Genomic DNA, 21,551 nt, shown 5'->3' with positions numbered 1-21,551 from the left:
ACAGAGGTATCCAGTAGTATGTGATTCCTCACATTCACAGATAACACAGAGGTATTCAGTTGTATGTGGTTCCTCACATTCAGAGATGACACAGAGGTATCCAGTAGTATGTGATTCCTCACACTCACAGATCACACAGAGGAGTCCAGTTGTATGTGGTTCCTCAGATTCACAGATCACACAGAGGTATTCAGTTGTATGTGGTTCCTCAGATTCACAGATCACACAGAGGTATTCAGTTGTATGTGGTTCATCACACTCACAGATCACACAGAGGTATTCAGTTGTATGTGGTTCCTCACATTCACAGATCACACAGAGGTATCCAGTAGTATGTGATTCCTCACATTCACAGATCACACAGAGGTATTCAGTTGTATGTGGTTCCTCACATTCACAGATGACACAGAGGTATCCAGTAGTATGTGATTCCTCACACTCACAGATCACACAGAGGAATCCAGTTGTATGTGATTCCTCAGATTCACAGATCACACAGAGGTATTCAGTTGTATGTGGTTCCTCAGATTCACAGATCACACAGAGGTATCCAGTAGTATGTGATTCCTCACATACACAGATCACACAGAGTTATCCAGTAGTATGTGATTCCTCACAGTCACAGATCACACAGAGGTATCCAGTAGTATGTGATTCCTCACATTCACAGATCACACAGAGGTATTCAGTTGTATGTGGTTCCTCACATTCACAGATCACACAGAGGTATTCAGTTGTATGTGGTTCCTCACATTCACAGATGACAGAGAGGTATTCAGTTGTATGTGATTCCTCACATTCACAGATCACACAGAGGTATCCAGTAGTATGTGATTCCTCACATTCACAGATCACACAGAGGTATCCAGTAGTATGTGATTCCTCACATTCACAGATCACACAGAGGTATTCAGTAGTAAGTGGTTCCTCACATTCACAGATCACACAGAGGTATCCAGTTGTATGTGATTCCTTACACTCACAGATCACACAGAGGTATCCAGTAGTATGTGATTCCTCACATTCACAGATCACACAGAGGTATCCAGTTGTGTGTGGTTCCTCACAATCACAGATCACACAAAGGTATCCAGTTGTGTGTGGTTCATCATATTCACAGATCACACAGAGGTATCCAGTTGTGTGTGGTTCATCACATTCACAGATGACACAGAGGTATCCAGTAGTATGTGATTCCTCACATTCACAGATCACACAGAGGTATTCAGTAGTATGTGATTCCTCACATTCACAGATCACACAGAGGAATCCAGTTGTGTGTGGTTCATCACATTCACAGATCACACAGAGGTATCCAGTAGTATGTGATTCCTCACATTCACAGATCACACAGAGGTATCCAGTAGTATGTGATTCCTCACATTCACAGATAACACAGAGGTATTCAGTTGTATGTGATTCCTCACATTCACAGATCACACAGAGGATTCCAGTTGTGTGTGGTTCATCACATTCACAGATCACTAAGAGGTATCCAGTTGTGTGTGGTTCATCACATTCACAGATGACACAGAGGTATTCAGTTGTATGTGGTTCCTCACATTCACAGATGACACAGAGGTATCCAGTAGTATGTGATCCCTCACACTCACAGATCACACAGAGGAATCCAGTTGTATGTGATTCCTCAGATTCACAGATCACACAGAGGTATTCAGTTGTATGTGGTTCCTCAGATTCACAGATCACACAGAGGTATTCAGTTGTATGTGGTTCCTCACATTCACAGATCACACAGAGGTATTCAGTTGTATGTGGTTCCTCACATTCACAGATCACACAGAGGTATCCAGTAGTATGTGATCCCTCACACTCACAGATCACACAGAGGAATCCAGTTGTATGTGATTCCTCAGATTCACAGATCACACAGAGGTATTCAGTTGTGTGTGGTTCCTCACATTTACTGATGACACAGAGGTATTCAGTAGTATGTGATTCTTCACAGTCACAGATCACACAGAGGTATCCAGTAGTATGTGATTCCTCACATTCACAGATCACACAGAGGTATTCAGTTGTTTGTGATTCCTCAGATTCACAGATCACACAGAGGTATTCAGTTGTGTGTGGTTCCTCACATTGACAGATGACAAAGAGGTATTCAGTAGTATGTGATTCCTCACAGTCACACATCACACAGAGGTATCCAGTAGTATGTGATTCCTCACATTCACAGATCACACAGAGTTATCCAGTAGTATGTGATTCCTCACAGTCAGAGATCACACAGAGGTATCCAGTAGTATGTGATTCCTCACATTCACAGATCACACAGAGGTATTCAGTTTTATGTGATTCCTCACATTCACAGATGACACAGAGGTATTCAGTAGTATGTGATTCCTCACAGTCACAGATCACACAGAGGAATCCAGTTGTATGTGATTCCTCAGATTCACAGATCACACAGAGCTATTCAGTTGTATGTGGTTCCTCAGATTCACAGATCACACAGAGGTATCCAGTAGTATGTGATTCCTCACATACACAGATCACACAGAGTTATCCAGTAGTCTGGATTTCTCACATTCACAGATCACACAGAGGTATCCAGTAGTATGTGATTCCTCAGATTCACAGATCACACAGAGGTATTCAGTTGTATGTGATTCCTCACATTCACAGATCACACAGAGGTATTCAGTTGTATGTGATTCCTCACATTCACAGATCACACAGAGGTATCCAGTAGTATGTGATTCCTCAGATTCACAGATCACACAGAGGTATTCAGTTGTATGTGATTCCTCACATTCACAGATCACACAGAGGTATTCAGTTGTATGTGATTCCTCACATTCACAGATCACACAGAGGTATTCAGTTGTATGTGATTCCTTACATTCACAGATCACACAGAGGTATCCAGTAGTATGTGATTCCTCACATTCACAGATCACACAGAGGTATTCAGTAGTAAGTGGTTCCTCACATTCACAGATCACACAGAGGTATCCAGTAGTATGTGATTCCTCACATTCACAGATCACACAGAGGTATCCAGTAGTATGTGATTCCTCACATTCACAGATAACACAGAGGTATTCAGTTGTATGTGATTCCTCACATTCACAGATCACACAGAGGATTCCAGTTGTGTGTGGTTCATCACATTCACAGATCACTAAGAGGTATCCAGTTGTGTGTGGTTCATCACATTCACAGATCACACAGAGGTATTCAGTTGTATGTGGTTCCTCACATTCACAGATGACACAGAGGTATCCAGTAGTATGTGATCCCTCACACTCACAGATCACACAGAGGAATCCAGTTGTATGTGATTCCTCAGATTCACAGATCACACAGAGGTATTCAGTTGTATGTGATTCCTCACGTTCACAGATCACACAGAGGATTCCAGTTGTGTGTGGTTCATCACATTCACAGATCACTAAGAGGTATCCAGTTGTGTGTGGTTCATCACATTCACAGATGACACAGAGGTATTCAGTTGTATGTGGTTCCTCACATTCACAGATGACACAGAGGTATCCAGTAGTATGTGATTCCTCACACTCACAGATCTCACAGAGGAATCCAGTTGTATGTGATTCCTCAGATTCACAGACCACACAGAGGTATTCAGTTGTATGTGGTTCCTCAGATTCACAGATCACACAGAGGTATTCAGTTGTATGTGGTTCCTCACATTCACAGATCACACAGAGGTATTCAGTTGTATGTGGTTCCTCACATTCACAGATCACACAGAGGTATCCAGTAGTATGTGATCCCTCACACTCACAGATCACACAGAGGAATCCAGTTGTATGTGATTCCTCAGATTCACAGATCACACAGAGGTATTCAGTTTTATGTGATTCCTCACATTCACAGATGACACAGAGGTATTCAGTAGTATGTGATTCCTCACAGTCACAGATCACACAGAGGAATCCAGTTGTATTTGATTCCTCAGATTCACAGATCACACAGAGGTATTCAGTTGTATGTGGTTCCTCAGATTCACAGATCACACAGAGGTATCCAGTAGTATGTGATTCCTCACATACACAGATCACACAGAGTTATCCAGTAGTCTGGATTTCTCACATTCACAGATCACACAGAGGTATCCAGTAGTATGTGATTCCTCAGATTCACAGATCACACTGAGGTATTCAGTTGTATGTGATTCCTCACATTCACAGATCACACAGAGGTATCCAGTAGTATGTGATCCCTCACACTCACAGATCACACAGAGGAATCCAGTTGTATGTGATTCCTCAGATTCACAGATCACACAGAGGTATTCAGTTGTATGTGGTTCCTCACATTTACTGTTGACACAGAGGTATTCAGTAGTATGTGATTCTTCACAGTCACAGATCACACAGAGGTATCCAGTAGTATGTGATTCCTCACATTCACAGATCACACAGAGGTATTCAGTTGTTTGTGATTCCTCACATTCACAGATCACACAGAGGTATTCAGTTGTGTGTGGTTCCTCACATTGACAGATGACACAGAGGTATTCAGTAGTATGTGATTCCTCACAGTCACACATCACACAGAGGTATCCAGTAGTATGTGATTCCTCACATTCACAGATCACACAGAGTTATCCAGTAGTATGTGATTCCTCACAGTCAGAGATCACACAGAGGTATCCAGTAGTATGTGATTCCTCACATTCACAGATCACACAGAGGTATTCAGTTTTATGTGATTCCTCACATTCACAGATGACACAGAGGTATTCAGTAGTATGTGATTCCTCACAGTCACAGATCACACAGAGGAATCCAGTTGTATGTGATTCCTCACATTCACAGATCACACAGAGGTATTCAGTTGTATGTGGTTCCTCAGATTCACAGATCACACAGAGGTATCCAGTAGTATGTGATTCCTCACATACACAGATCACACAGAGTTATCCAGTAGTCTGGATTTCTCACATTCACGGATCACACAGAGGTATCCAGTAGTATGTGATTCCTCAGATTCACAGATCACACAGAGGTATTCAGTTGTAAGTGGTTCCTCACATTCACAGATCACACAGAGGTATTCAGTTGTATGTGATTCCTCACATTCACAGATCACACAGAGGTATTCAGTTGTATGTGATTCCTCACATTCACAGATCACACAGAGGTATCCAGTAGTATGTGATTCCTCACATTCACAGATCACACAGAGGTATTCAGTAGTAAGTGGTTCCTCACATTCACAGATCACACAGAGGTATCCAGTAGTATGTGATTCCTCACATTCACAGATCACACAGAGGTATCCAGTAGTATGTGATTCCTCACATTCACAGATAACACAGAGGTATTCAGTTGTATGTGATTCCTCACATTCACAGATCACACAGAGGATTCCAGTTGTGTGTGGTTCATCACATTCACAGATCACTAAGAGGTATCCAGTTGTGTGTGGTTCATCACATTCACAGATGACACAGAGGTATTCAGTTGTATGTGGTTCCTCACATTCACAGATGACACAGAGGTATCCAGTAGTATGTGATCCCTCACACTCACAGATCACACAGAGGAATCCAGTTGTATGTGATTCCTCAGATTCACAGATCACACAGAGGTATTCAGTTGTATGTGGTTCCTCAGATTCACAGATCACACAGAGGTATTCAGTTGTATGTGGTTCCTCACATTCACAGATCACACAGAGGTATTCAGTTGTATGTGGTTCCTCACATTCACAGATCACACAGAGGTATCCAGTAGTATGTGATCCCTCACACTCACAGATCACACAGAGGAATCCTGTTGTATGTGATTCCTCAGATTCACAGATCACACAGAGGTATTCAGTTGTGTGTGGTTCCTCACATTTACTGATGACACAGAGGTATTCAGTAGTATGTGATTCTTCACAGTCACAGATCACACAGAGGTATCCAGTAGTATGTGATTCCTCACATTCACAGATCACACAGAGGTATTCAGTTGTTTGTGATTCCTCACATTCACAGATCACACAGAGGTATCCAGTAGTATGTGATTCCTCACATTCACAGATCACACAGAGGTATTCAGTAGTAAGTGGTTCCTCACATTCACAGATCACACAGAGGTATCCAGTAGTATGTGATTCCTCACATTCACAGATCACACAGAGGTATCCAGTAGTATGTGATTCCTCACATTCACAGATAACACAGAGGTATTCAGTTGTATGTGATTCCTCACATTCACAGATCACACAGTGGATTCCAGTTGAGTGTGGTTCATCACATTCACAGATCACTAAGAGGTATCCAGTTGTGTGTGGTTCATCACATTCACAGATCACACAGAGGTATTCAGTTGTATGTGGTTCCTCACATTCACAGATGACACAGAGGTATCCAGTAGTATGTGATCCCTCACACTCACAGATCACACAGAGGAATCCAGTTGTATGTGATTCCTCAGATTCACAGATCACACAGAGGTATTCAGTTGTATGTGGTTCCTCAGATTCACAGATCACACAGAGGTATTCAGTTGTATGTGGTTCCTCACACTCACAGATCACACAGATGTATTCAGTTGTATGTGGTTCCTCACATTCACAGATCACACAGAGGTATCCAGTAGTATGTGATCCCTCACACTCACAGATCACACAGAGGAATCCAGTTGTATGTGATTCCTCAGATTCACAGATCACACAGAGGTATTCAGTTGTGTGTGGTTCCTCACATTTACTGATGACACAGAGGTATTCAGTAGTATGTGATTCTTCACAGTCACAGATCACACAGAGGTATCCAGTAGTATGTGATTCCTCACATTCACAGATCACACAGAGGTATTCAGTTGTTTGTGATTCCTCACATTCACAGATCACACAGAGGTATTCAGTTGTGTGTGGTTCCTCACATTGACAGATGACACAGAGGTATTCAGTAGTATGTGATTCCTCACAGTCACACATCACACAGAGGTATCCAGTAGTATGTGATTCCTCACAGTCACAGATCACACAGAGGTATCCAATAGTATGTGATTCCTCACATTCACAGATCACACAGAGGTATCCAGTAGTATGTGATTCCTCACAGTCAGAGATCACACAGAGGTATTCAGTTGTGTGTGGTTCCTCACATTCACAGATCACACAGAGGTATCCAGTTGTAAGTGGTTCCTCACATTCACAGATCACACAGAGTTATCCAGTAGTATGTGATTCCTCACAGTCAGAGATCACACAGAGGTATCCAGTAGTATGTGATTCCTCACATTCACAGATCACACAGAGGTATTCAGTTGTATGTGATTCCTCACATTCACAGATCACACAGAGGTATTCAGTAGTATGTGATTCCTCACAGTCACAGATCACACAGAGGTATCCAATAGTATGTGATTCCTCACATTCACAGATCACACAGAGGTATCCAGTAGTATGTGATTCTTCACACTCACAGATCACACAGAGGTATTCAGTTGTTTGTGATTCCTCACATTCTCAGATCACACAGAGGTATTCCGTTGTGTGTGGTTCCTCACATTCACAGATGACACAGAGGTATTCAGTAGTATGTTATTCCTCACAGTCACACATCACACAGAGGTATCCAGTAGTATGTGATTCCTCACATTCACAGATCACACAGAGGTATCCAGTAGTATGTGATTCCTCACATTCACAGATCACACAGAGGTATTCAGTTGTATGTGGTTCCTCACATTCACAGATCACACAGAGGTATCAAGTTGTATGTGATTCCTCACATTCACAAATCGCACAGAGGTAATCAGTTGTATGTGATTCCTCACATTCACAGATCACACAGAGGTATCCAGTAGTATGTGATTCCTCACATTCACAGATCACACAGAGGTATCCAGTAGTATGTGATTCCTCACATTCACAGATCACACAGAGGTATTCAGTTGTATCTGATTCCTCACATTCACAGATCACACAGAGGTATCCAGTAGTATGTGATTCCTCACATTCACAGATCACACAGAGGTATTCAGTTGTATGTGATTCCTCACATTCACAGATCACACAGAGGTATTCAGTTGTATGTGGTTCCTCACATTCACAGATCACACAGAGTTATTCAGTGGTATGTGATTCGTCACATTCACAGATCACACAGAGGTATTCAGTTGTGTGTGGTTCCTCACACTCATAGATGACACAGAGGTATTCAGTTGTATGTGGATTTGCATGTTCACAGAACACAGATGTATTCAGTAGCATGTGGTTCCTCACATTCACAGAACACAAGGAGGTATTCAGTTGTATGTGATTCCTCACATTCATTGGTCACACATATGTAATTAGTTGTAAGTAGTCCCTCACATTCACAGATCACACAGAGGAATTCAGTTGTATGTGGATTTGCATGTTCACTGAACACAAGGAGGTTCTCAGTTATATATGTTTTGGCACATTCACAGTTAACACAGAGGTAGCCAGTTGTGTCTGTTTTCGCATGTTCACAGAACACACACTCATATGAGATTGTTTTGATAAGCATAGTTAATTAAGTAATGAGTAGAACGTATTTACATGTCCTTTGTATCTTGACATTACTTAGTGCATTTTAACATAGATGTGTCTGCACAAGACGGACGCGAGCTGCTGACAGGTAGCCCGGGGAGCTGGGCACTTCTAATTGGGCAATATTATACTATATTGACTGGTAGAAGAAACAACACATGATCAAAGGTAGTGTTATATGGCAGTATATTATAGTTAATTGGAAGTTAGTTGGACGGTATATAAGGGGACAAGAGCATGCCTCTCGGATCGCTCACACATTTTATCTCTCACGCATTTCCATCGCTTCAAAACCAGCTTTCATGTGAGGATCGCTCATCATCCCTGATTCCCTGCCTAGCCCATCACGGAACTTGACCACTGTCAAGATTCAAGATTCAAGATTCTTTATTCAGTATTTTGGGCCATGTGGTCTAGAGTACAATTACAATTACAATAATTGCTGCGTCACGTGGTGTCAGGAAAATAAATACAGGTAGTCTTAATTCACATTAAATACATGATTTAAGTATAAGGACAAAGCCTTTACAATGTTGATATTTTTGGAGTTGAGTAGATTACATAAACTGTGATTATCATGATGGACATTGGATAACCAAGGCAAATAGTGGTTTCTGACAGAAGAATATTTTGAACATATAAACAAAACATGAAATTCATCCTCTAATTGCCTCCCTTTACAGTGGGTACATAATTTAGATATAGACTCAAGTCTTCATATGTATGTTTTAACTTTCCTAGCGTGTTAATCTTAAAACCGTGTAGCGATATTCTGAATTTACAATATGCTCTCCTGAGTGATTTATTCGTAAGATTATTGATGTAAAATTCTGGCTGTAAAAGTGATTTCAAATTTGCATAATGTGACAGATATTTTGATGAAGAAATAGAGTCATGCCACTCTTGTGAATACATGTCAATCAGCCTTTGTTTTATTTTTAGTAAAAGTGACTCCAGTGTTTACTGACATCGTAATTGCTGTGTAGTAATTTGTATTGATTTCTGAATTTAGTGAATTTTGTAATATATTTGTTGATTGAATACCTCTTGTTGGTTGTTTGTTGGTTTCACACTAAGTTACGCACAAATTTCTGGATTAACACATTGTTTCAATTTGGAAATCGACACGTAACAGTAGTAAGTAAACAAAGCGGCAAAAGAAAGTATAGGTTGGCAATTTGTAATTTTCCTAAAAACAGCGATAACTAGTGGAAAGTGGGTATTGGGAATATGACTGCCCAGGAACAGGTACTAAAAAACACCTCACTTGAACGCGCCATCTTTGACGGCGCTCGTGTGGTGACAAAAAAATGGTGAAACAGGTTTCCCGCCTATGGCATAAACTGCACGTGCATGTTAGCTGTATAAATGCGTTCGTCTGCAGGGTATAACCACACGTGATGAAATCACACAAAAGAAATGCCACGACTGTCACAGGAGCAGAGAGAGAGTGAGAGAGAGAGAGACATCGATATGGCCGAAATGGGGGCAACACAGGTCCAAATTGCCAGAAGGTTTGCTTGTACACCATTGACAGTAGCCAGGCTGATTCAACGGTACAGGCAGACAGGGAGGACACAGGACAGGCCTAGAACTGGATGATCCCGAGTGACAACACTTCTGGAAGACGGTCAGATACGGCCCATTCACCTGCGAAACAGATTCGTAACGGCGACGGCGACGATAGCAACAGCGTTGGGACATCCCATTAGCCAACGTACAGTACTACGACGACTTCGTGCTGCTGGAATCCGAGCGTATCATCCTTTCCGAGGAATGGTACTGACTGCTCAACATCGACGCCTGAGACTGCGATGGGCGAGGCAGGTTCGACGCTGGCAAATGAGAAATTGACGTCGAGTGCTGTTTACTGATGAAAGTCTAGTAACTTGTTTAACTTGTTTCGAAATTACGGCAGAGAACGAGTTTATCGATGCAGAGGGGAACGTTTGGCTCCGGCGTGTATTCGAGAGGTCCATCCATTCGGCGGGTTAGGTGTCATGGTGTGGGCCGGTATTTGTGGAGATGAGAAGACTCATTTGGTGATAATACAGGGAAACCTGAAAGCTGTGCAGTACAGAGACCAAGTGTTGCAGCCAGTTGTGCTTCCGTTCTTACAAAACCAACAGCAGGGGACATTGTTTCAACACGACAATGCCAGGCCCCATACTGCAAGACTGACTCGGAACTTTCTAAACCAGCAGAACGTTGACCTGCATCTGTGGGACCATCTTGACAGACAGATTAGAGCACGCCCTCAGCCTCCCATCAACAGACAAGAATTGCAGCAGGCCCTGAGAGACGAGTGGCAACGGATTCCAGTCCATGGCATCAGTAGACTGACGTCATCGATGAGGCGGCGTATCACAGCATGCATTGAGGCAGCTGGAGGTCATACACGCTATTGAAGGCAACTGTGTCGACAATGAACTTGTAGTGTGTCTGACAATGTTTTGGTGACATTTCAGACACCTTTTGAAAATGAAATTTCTTACCCCACCATTGTTTACCTTGAGCTTACATTACCTGTGATTGCACAATTTCATTCAAACTGTGGTTGATCAATCATTTGTTACCCCTCCCTAGATTATATTATATTTCACAACAAAACCTCTTCTTGTTATTTTTTTATCGATCATGGAACTCGACCTATACTTTCTTTTGCCGCCCAGTTTAGTCTGCTGTAACACAGTTGCTCCTCACAAACCACGGTGTTCCTCTTAATTGTTTTTGTTCTTGTCAATGTTCCTCCCACCTCTTGGTGTTCCTGGCACACGTCACAGCTCTTGGTACTCTTGCGTCCCTCTCAACTCTTAGTGTTCCTCTTCTTTAGTTGTTCCTCAACTTTAGTTGTTCTTCTATCAGTTCCTTTTAACTCTCAACTCTTTGTGATCCTCTCATATATTGGTGTTCCTCTGAACCCTTTAAGCTCCCCTCAAATCTTAGTGTTCTTCTCTGTCTTTCTCTCAACACTTTGTAATCCTCTGACATATTGGTGTTCCCCTGAACGCTTTGTTTTCCTCTCAACTATTGGTGGTCTTCTCAACTCCTAGTGTCCCCCACAACTATTGGTGGTCTTCTCAACTCCTAGTGTCCCCCACAACTATTGGTGGTCTTCTCAACTCCTAGTGTCCCCCACAACTCTTTGGGGTCTTCTCAACTCTTGGTAATCATCTAAACATTTTGTGTTTCCCCCAAAGGTTTTGTTGTAAACTAAGATTGAGACTTCATACTTCAAACTAAGTTCTGGTCAGTCGCACCTTCACGGAGATAAGCTTTGCTAGTCTGCGTGGCAATTTTGGAAGATTCGTGTGTGATAAGAACAGGGTGCGTAATTTGTTAACCTATAAATACCATCTGGCATAAGTAACTCCTCACTGTCGTCATGTTGAAGCTCGCAATCTTTGCTGTTCTGGTCGCTGCTGCAACTGCAGGTTTGTGAAATACAGAGCCCTTTGTAGCAAAACCCTCGTTTAGGACAGGGACACATCTGGTTATATTTCATAGTTATTTTATTTTGACATAGCAGTTCATGTGACACGTTGCGCGGCTGGGAACAAGAGATCCCTGGCGGACAAACGTACGATACAGCTTTACTCATTTATAGCAAACGTACGGAAATGTATATGTTTCTAATTCAGGATCAGAGTTAGTTTATTTAGTTAAGACAATCGGTGCTTGAAATCTAGTGGGATATGCAATGTTTTATTAATGGCCTAAATATCTTTGCAGCTATCTCATCTTCATGTCTTCACGCCATATGCGTGGTAAGTGAATTATTGTTTCCTGTATATTTTGTCACACAGATAACCTAAACCATACCATTACTAATTTACACAGACACAAGGCGTGTATGTGGTTGTTATTCTCCTACTAGGGTTGTATGTGGTAGTTTCTATCCTGCTAGCGGTGTATGTGATTGGTAGTTATTATCCTACTAGACGTGTATGTGGTGGGTAGTTATTATCATACTAGCTATAGGGGTGGTGGTTATTGCTATTATCCTCAAAGGCGTGTATGTGGCAGTAATTATCCTACTAAGGGTGTTGGTGTTTCTTATTGTTATTCTCCTACTCGGCGTGTATGTGGCAGTTATTATCCTACTAGGGGTGCTGGTGTTTGTTATTGTTATTCTCCTACTAGGCGTGTATGTGGTAGTTATTATCCTACTAGGGGTGTTGGTGTTTGTTATTGTTATTCTCCTACTAGGCGTGTATGTGGTAGTTATTATCCTACTAGGGGTGTTGGTGTTTGTTATTGTTATTCTCCTACTAGGCGTGTATGTGGTAGTTATTATCCTACTACTGATGTCGGTGTTGGTTATTGCTATTATCCTCCAAGGCGTGTATGTGGCAGTTATTATCCTACTAGGGGTGTTGGTGTTTGTTATTGTTATTCTCCTCCAAGGCGTGTATGTGACAGTTATTATCCTACTAGGGGTGTTGGTGTTTGTTATTGTTATTCTCCTACTAAGCGTGTATGTGGTAGTTATTATTCTACTACTCATGTTTACAATAACAAACACCAACACCCTTTGCAGGATAATAACTACCACATACACGCCTAGAAGGAGAATAACAATAACAAACACCAACACCCCTAGTAGGATAATAACTACCACCTACACGCCTAGTAGGAGAATAACAATAACAAACACCGACATCAGTAGTAGGATAATAACTACCACATACACGCCTAGTAGGAGAATAACAATAACCAACACCGACATCAGTAGAAGAATAATAACTTCCACATACACGCCTGGTAGGAGAATAACAATAACCAACACCGACATCAGAAGTAAAATAATAACTACCATATACACGCCTAGTAGGAGAATAACAATAACAAACACCAACACCTCTAGTAGGATAATAACTACCACATACATGCCTAGTAGGAGAATAACAATAACAAACACCAACATCCCTAGTAGGATAATAACTGCCACATACACGCCTAGTAGGAGAATAACAATAACCAACACTATTGTTATTGTTATTAGGGGTGTTGGTGTTTGTTATTGTTATTCTCCTACTAGGCGTGTATGTGGTAGTTATTATCCTACTACTGATGTCGGTGTTTGTTATTGTTATTCTCCTACTAGGCGTGTAGGTGGTAGTTATTATCCTACTAGAGGTGTTGGTGTTTGTTATTGTTATTCTCCTACTAGGCGTGTATGTGGTAATTATTATCCTACAAAGGGTGTTGGTGTTTGTTATTGTAAACATCAGTAGTAGGATAATAACTGCCACATACACGCCTAGTAGGAGAATAACAATAACAAACACCAACACCTCTAGTAGGATAATAACTACCACATACACGCCCAGTAGGAGAATAACAATAACAAACGCCGTCATCAGTAGTAGGATAATAACTGCCACATACACGCCTAGTAGGAGAATAACAATAACAAACACCAACACCCCAGGTAGGATAATAACTACCACATACACGCCTAGTAGGAGAATAACAATAACAAACACCAACACCCCTAGTAGGATAATAACTGCCACATACACGCCTAGTAGGAGAATAACAATAACCAACACTATTGTTATTGTTATTAGGGGTGTTGGTGTTTGTTATTGTTATTCTCCTACTAGGCGTGTATGTGGTAGTTATTATCCTACTACTGATGTCGGTGTTTGTTATTGTTATTCTCCTACTAGGCGTGTAGGTGGTAGTTATTATCCTACTAGGGGTGTTGGTGTTTGTTATTGTTATTCTCCTACTAGGCGTGTATGTGGTAATTATTATCCTACAAAGGGTGTTGGTGTTTGTTACTGTAAACATCAGTAGTAGGATAATAACTGCCACATACACGCTTAGTAGGAGAATAACAATAACAAACACCAACACCTCTAGTAGGATAATAACTACCACATACACGCCCAGTAGGAGAATAACAATAACAAACGCCGTCATCAGTAGTAGGATAATAACTGCCACATACACGCCTAGTAGGAGAATAACAATAACAAACACCAACACCCCAGGTAGGATAATAACTACCACATACACGCCTAGTAGGAGAATAACAATAACAAACACCAACACCCCTAGTAGGATAATAACTGCCACATACACGCCTAGTAGGAGAATAACAATAACAAACACCGACATCAGTAGTAGGATAATAACTGCCACATACACGCCTAGTAGGAGAATAACAATAACCAACACCTACATCAGTAGTAGGATAATAACTGTCAGATACATGCCTAGTAGGAGAATAACACTGTTACTGTTTACAATAACAAACACCAACACCCCTTTTAGGATAATAACTACCACATACACGCCTAGTAGGAGAATAACAATAACAAACACCGACATCAGTAGTAGGATAATAACTGCCACAAACATACCTAGTAGGAGAATAACAATAACAAACACCAACACCCCTAGTAGGATAATAACTGCCACATACACGCCTAGGAGGAGAATAACAATAACAAACACCAACACCCCTAGTAGGATAATAACTACCACACACACGCCTAGTAGGAGAATAACAATAACACACACCGACATCAGTAGTAGAATAATAACTCCCACATACACACCCAGTAGGAGAATAACAATAACCAACACCGACATCAGTAGTAAAATAATAACTGCCACATACACGCCTAGAAGGAGAATAACAATAACAAACACCAACACCCCTAGTAGGATAATAACTACCACACACACGCCTAGTAGGAGAATAACAATAACAAACACAAACATCCCTAGTAGGAAAATAACTGCCACATACACGCCTAGAAGGAATATCACAATAACCAACACCGATATCAGTAGTAGAATAATAACTACCACATACACGCCTAGTAGGAGAATAACAATAACAAACACCAACACCCCTAGTAGGATAATAACTGCCACATACACGCCTAGTAGGAGAATAACAATAACCAACACCGACATCAGTAGTAGGATAATAACTACCACATTCACGCCTAGTAGGAGAATAAAAATAACCAACACCGACATCAGTAGTAGGATAATAACTGCCACATACACGCCTAGTAGGAGAATAACAATAACAATATTATCCTACTAGGGGTGTTGGTGTTTGTTATTGTTATTCTCCTACTAGGCGTGTATGTGGTAGTTATTATCCTACTACTGATGTCGGTGTTTGTTATTGTTATTCTCCTACTAGGCGTGTATATGGTAGTTATTATCCTACTAGGGGTGTTGGTGTTTGTTATTGTTATTCTCCTACTAGGCGTGTATGTGGCAGTTATTATCCTACTACTGCTGTCGGTATTGGTTATTGATTTTCTCCTACTGGGCGGGCATGTTGTTTTGCTACGGACGTCTGCCTTCCTATTGTTGTTTATCTTCCTATTGTTGTCTATCTTCCTTTTGTCTACTGTATTCTGCCTTCCTTTTGCCTACCACTCCCACTCACTCAACCCTATTGATGCACAGGTGGAGTCTGGCTGCCAACCGCTTGGGTGTAAATATGACGTTAATGGTAATGCATGTGGCTACTATCAGATCCATACGGGCTATTATTCTGACTGCGGTAGTCCTGGATCAAGTGAGTGGTTTCTATTCTTACAGTACATCTAGTTAAAAATACACTAGACATGTGTACAATGAGCGCCATAGCAACACGATCTGCTTTGGAATAAGCCAGTTGAATTGAATGATTGGTGATGTGTTGTTTGATGGTGATGGACTGATTAATGATGAATTGTCTGGTGGTGATGGGCTGATTAATGATGAATTGTCTGATGGTGATGATGATGACGGATTGCTGTTGTATTGTTTGATGGTGATGTTCTGATTGATGATGTATTGTTTGATGGTGATGGACTCATTAATGATATTTTGTTTGATGGTGATGAACGGATTGATGATGTATTGTTTGATGATGGACTGATTGATGATGTATTGTTTGATGGTGATTGACGGATTGATGATGTATTGTTTGATGGTGATGGACAGATTGATGATGAATTGTTTGATGGTGATGGACTGATTGATGATGAATTGTTTGATTGTGATGGACTGATTGATGATGTATTGTTTGATGATGACGGATTGATGATGAATTGTTTGGTGATGATGGAATGATTGATGATGTATTGTGTGATGATTACGGACTGATTAATGATGTTTTGTTTGATGGTAATGGACCGATTAATGATGAATTGTTTGATGATGATGTACTTTTGATGATGAATTGATTGATGGTGATGGACTGATAAATGGTGAATTGTTTGATGATGATGGACTCTTGATGATGAATTGTCTGATGGTGATGATGATGACGGATTGCTGTTGTATTGTTGGATGGAGATGGACTGATTGATGATGAATTGTCTGATGGTGATGAACTGACTGATGATGTATTGTCTGATGGTGATGGACTGACTGATGATGAATTGTCTGGTGGTGATGGACTGATTGATAATGTATTGTTTGATGATAATGGACCGATTAATGATGAATTGTTTGATGATGATGGACTGATTAATGATGAATTGTTTGATGGTGATGGACTGATTGATGATATATTGATTGATGGTGATGGTCTGATTAATAATTAATTGTCTCATGTGAAGGACCTATCAATGATGTATTGTCTGATGTGATGGACTGATTAATGATGTTTTGTTTGATGAAGATGATTTGATTGATGATTGATTGTTGATGGTGATGAAAGGATTGATGAATAATATATTGATGCATGCAGGTTGGCAGGCCTGTGCCAAGGACAAGTCCTGCGCCGACAGTTGCGTCAGGGCCTATATGAATCGTTACGGCACCTACTGCACCGGAGGAAGGACTCCTACCTGCGAGGACTACGCCAGGATTCACAATGGCGGCCCCAAGGGCTGTGTACACAGCAACACACTCGGGTACTGGCACAAGGTCCAGACACACATCGGTTAATACGTCGAGTCATGTAGCATTCCTAGCGTTTGTTAATACACATGCTAATTGCGTTTGCATTGTTTGTCTTGATAAAGCATTTGATCGAATCTTGATGAGTCACGTATTAGGGGCACATACGTGACGATGTTTTTATGTAAAACATGTACCAACCACAGAAGTTTGAACGTTTCTGTTCCGTTACCTTGTTTGCGCTCGTTGCTAAGGTGTAATGTTGTCCACTGCGGAAAGACACAATCGTTACTGAGCCGAAGGGTTCTTCACTGCGGGGATCCACGCTCCTCGCAAAGACGTAGGGTTCTTCACTGCGGGGATCCACGCTCCTCGCAAAGACGTAGGGTTCTTCACTGCGGTGATCCACGCTCCTCGCAAAGACGTAGGGTTCTTCACTGCGGTGATCCACGCTCCTCGCAAAGGCGTTAGGCTCTTCACTGCGGGGATCCACGCTCCTCGCAAAGACGTAGGGTTCTTCACTGCGGGGATCCACGCTCCTCGCAAAGGCGTTAGGCTCTTCACTGCGGGGATCCACGCTCCTCGCAAAGACGTAGGGTTCTTCACTGCGGTGATCCACGCTCCTCGCAAAGGCGTAAGGCTCTTCACTGCGGTGATCCACGCTCCTCGCAAAGACGTAGGGTTCTTCACTGCGGTGATCCACGCTCCTCGCAGAGGCGTTAGGCTCTTCACTGCGGTGATCCACGCTCCTCGCAAAGACGTAGGGTTCTTCACTGCGGTGATCCACGCTCCTCGCAAAGGCGTTAGGTTCTTCACTGCGGTGATCCACGCTCCTCGCAAAGACGTAGGGTTCTTCACTGCGGTGATCCACGCTCCTCGCAAAGGCGTTAGGCTCTTCACTGCGGTGATCCACGCTCCTCGCAAAGACGTAGGGTTCTTCACTGCGGTGATCCACGCTCCTCGCAAAGGCGTAAGGCTCTTCACTGCGGTGATCCACGCTCCTCGCAAAGACGTAGGGTTCTTCACTGCGGTGATCCACGCTCCTCGCAAAGGCGTTAGGCTCTTCACTGCGGTGATCCACGCTCCTCGCAAAGACGTAGGGTTCTTCACTGCGGTGATCCACGCTCCTCGCAAAGGCGTAAGGCTCTTCACTGCGGTGATCCACGCTCCTCGCAAAGACGTAGGGTTCTTCACTGCAGTGATCCACGCTCCTCGCAAAGGCGTTAGGCTCTTCACTGCGGTGATCCACGCTCCTCGCAAAGACGTAGGGTTCTTCACTGCGGGGATCCACGCTCCTCGCAAAGGCGTAAGGCTCTTCACTGCGGTGATCCACGCTCCTCGCAAAGACGTAGGGTTCTTCACTGCTGTGATCCACGCTCCTCGCAAAGGCGTTAGGCTCTTCACTGCGGTGATCCACGCTCCTCGCAAAGGCGTTAGGCTCTTCACTGCGGTGATCCACGCTCCTCGCAAAGACGTAGGGTTCTTCACTGCGGTGATCCACGCTCCTCGCAAAGGCGTAAGGCTCTTCACTGCGGTGATCCACGCTCCTCGCAAAGACGTAGGATTCTTCACTGCGGTGATCCACGCTCCTCGCAAAGGCGTTAGGCTCTTCACTGCGGTGATCCACGCTCCTCGCAAAGACGTAGGGTTCTTCACTGCGGTGATCCACGCTCCTCGCAAAGGCGTAAGGCTCTTCACTGCGGTGATCCACGCTCCTCGCAAAGACGTAGGGTTCTTCACTGCGGTGATCCACGCTCCTCGCAAAGGCGTTAGGCTCTTCACTGCGGTGATCCACGCTCCTCGCAAAGACGTAGGGTTCTTCACTGCGGGGATCCACGCTCCTCGCAAAGGCGTAAGGCTCTTCACTGCGGTGATCCACGCTCCTCGCAAAGACGTAGGGTTCTTCACTGCGGTGATCCACGCTCCTCGCAAAGGCGTAAGGCTCTTCACTGCGGGGATCCACGCTCCTCGCAAAGACGTAGGGTTCTTCACTGCGGTGATCCACGCTCCTCGCAAAGGCGTAAGGCTCTTCACTGCGGTGATCCACGCTCCTCGCAAAGACGTAGGGTTCTTCACTGCGGTGATCCACGCTCCTCGCAAAGGCGTTAGGCTCTTCACTGCGGTGATCCACGCTCCTCGCAAAGACGTAGGGTTCTTCACTGCGGGGATCCACGCTCCTCGCAAAGACGTAAGGCTCTTCACAGCAGTGATCAACGCTTGTAATGAAGCTGTAAGGTTATTTATTGCGGTGGTCAATACTTTACTAAACTGTAAGCTTGTTCACTGCGGTGATCCTCGCTCATTACTAAACTGTAAGGTTATCTACTGCGATGGTCTACTCTCCTTGCTAGGATGTAAGATTGTCCACTGCTGTAGACCACGTTCGTTACTAAGCTGTAAGTTTGTCCACGCTCATTACTGACACCGAATAGACTGGGAACACCGTATAGACTGTCTACTGTGTAAAGTGAACACCGGATAGACTGGAAACATCGTATAGACCGTCTACCGTGTAAAGTGAGCACCGAATAGACTGGGAACACCGTATAGATTGTGTACTGTATAAAGTGAACACCGAATACACTGGGAACACCGTATAGACTGTGTAAAGTGAACACCGGATAGACTGTAAGCTGTGTTATGTGAACACTGGATATACTGGGAACACCGTATAGACTTCTACGGGGTAGAGTGACACTGTATATACTGTATACAGTGTAAAATGAACACTTAGTAGATTGTAAACACTGTATAGACTGTATGCTGTGTAAAGTGAACACTGGATATACTGGTAACACCGTATAGACTGTATACTGCGTAAAGAGAACACTGGGTGGATTGCGAACACCGTATTGACTGTCTAATGGATAAAGTTAACATTCAGAAGATTGGGTAGACTGTAAACACCGGATAGGATGTGTATATATACTGTTTACTGTAGAATGACTGCATGTTAACTAGGCAGAATGAACACGTGGTAGATAGTGAACACCGGATAGATCGAACACCGGGAAGCGTGAGCTGAGGACAGATTTAAACAACGGGTAAACTATGAACACTGGATTGAGTGTGAACACAAAATCGCCGAATTACTGCTTATCTGTCTTGCGATCAGCTTAGGCTAGTGGTAACCTTATTCTGAAGTTGAATATTAACACAAACACGGTTTATTTAGCAGCAGTTGTTATAAGAATATAAATAACCATGTCATTCAAAGAATAGGAATTACACAATAGGCATCCGGTGAGTTATCAGTGCTGTGATCAAGAGTTCTACCCACTCTAGTCAAACTGGGCATCCTTGACCACTCCAGCAGTCCAGACAGACGCTACCTGCGCAACACTTCGTCAAAGGCCGACACGACCCAACGCGCGCCGATACGTTTCACCACGCTCCTCAGATCTACAGCCTTTATCTTGTCATCTGTCTTCAAGTTTGTTGACAATATCAATCAGTGAATAGTTGTCAATATGTCAACATATAAACTGTGTGTGTGTTGTTTTTTAGGAAAACACTGTTTATTGCTTTTACGGAAGTGCTCTACTAAGCGCTATTTTAGGTTTGATTGGATTAAGGTTAGGTTTGATTAAGGAAAGGATATGTTTCAGTCCACTGGGGATGGGGTTTGGGCAGTCGATTTGATATTGAGTCTTAGTTTTGGCTAGTGGTCAGCTGTCGTATTACTTTGGATACGCATTAATTTCTAGATTTACAGTATATATCGTCGTATTATATGTTTTCGGACATCATACGTTTTCGGACGGCCATGTTTATCGCGATTACTCCCGCTGTAACAAGGGGTGTAACAGACATTGAAAATATTAAGATGGTGGCCTGATTTTAAGATAAAGATCGTCTTTTATTAGTGAGTGGGGTGTTTTACAGCTGTTCTTGTAACTAGCGAGAAAAATAAGAATGTTTCTTAAGCGTCCGAAAACCCATAACACGGGGATATTTATACCTATACATATGCATGCATGCATGTATGTGTGTGTGGGTGGGTGGGTGTGCGTGTGTGTGTGTGTGCGTACGTGCGTGCGTGCGTGCGTGCGTGCGTGCGTGCGTGCGTGTGTTTTTGTGTGTGTGGATGTGTTGTCGTCAATGTTGTATATAATGTTGTGATGGTGATACTATGTATATGCCACTATGTATATTTAGCTATTTTAGCCAAC

At 42.7% G+C, this 21,551-nt stretch overlaps 1 protein-coding gene across 1 annotated transcript; it reads left to right on the top strand.

Annotated features, from left to right (window-relative positions):
• The first annotated feature begins 11,821 nt into the window (after positions 1-11,821).
• Positions 11,822-17,480, top strand: LOC124121630 (lysozyme 3-like). The gene is made up of 4 exons (XM_046484668.1): positions 11,822-11,942; positions 12,241-12,275; positions 15,955-16,066; positions 17,228-17,480. The coding sequence occupies exons 1-4, from the start codon at positions 11,894-11,896 to the stop codon at positions 17,425-17,427; spliced, it is 396 nt and encodes a 131-aa protein (XP_046340624.1). The 5' UTR covers positions 11,822-11,893; the 3' UTR covers positions 17,428-17,480.
• The last annotated feature ends 4,071 nt before the right edge of the window (positions 17,481-21,551 follow it).

This window comes from Haliotis rufescens, unplaced genomic scaffold, assembly GCF_023055435.1.
Source record: "Haliotis rufescens isolate VD_foot unplaced genomic scaffold, xgHalRufe1.0.p SCAF_4, whole genome shotgun sequence".
NCBI lineage: Eukaryota > Metazoa > Mollusca > Gastropoda > Lepetellida > Haliotidae > Haliotis > Haliotis rufescens.
The sequence above is the reverse complement of the archived record's forward strand: the minus strand, read 5'-3'. Positions and strand labels throughout refer to the sequence as shown.

Bases quoted from the DNA above. Each gene is read 5' to 3' on its own strand.
- LOC124121630 (XM_046484668.1), top strand. From the start codon at position 11,894: ATGTTGAAGCTCGCAATCTTTGCTGTTCTGGTCGCTGCTGCAACTGCA. The intron at 12,276-15,954 runs GTAAGTGAATTA...ATTGATGCACAG, and splicing joins GTCTTCACGCCATATGCGTG to GTGGAGTCTGGCTGCCAACC. The intron at 16,067-17,227 runs GTGAGTGGTTTC...TGATGCATGCAG, and splicing joins CTGCGGTAGTCCTGGATCAA to GTTGGCAGGCCTGTGCCAAG.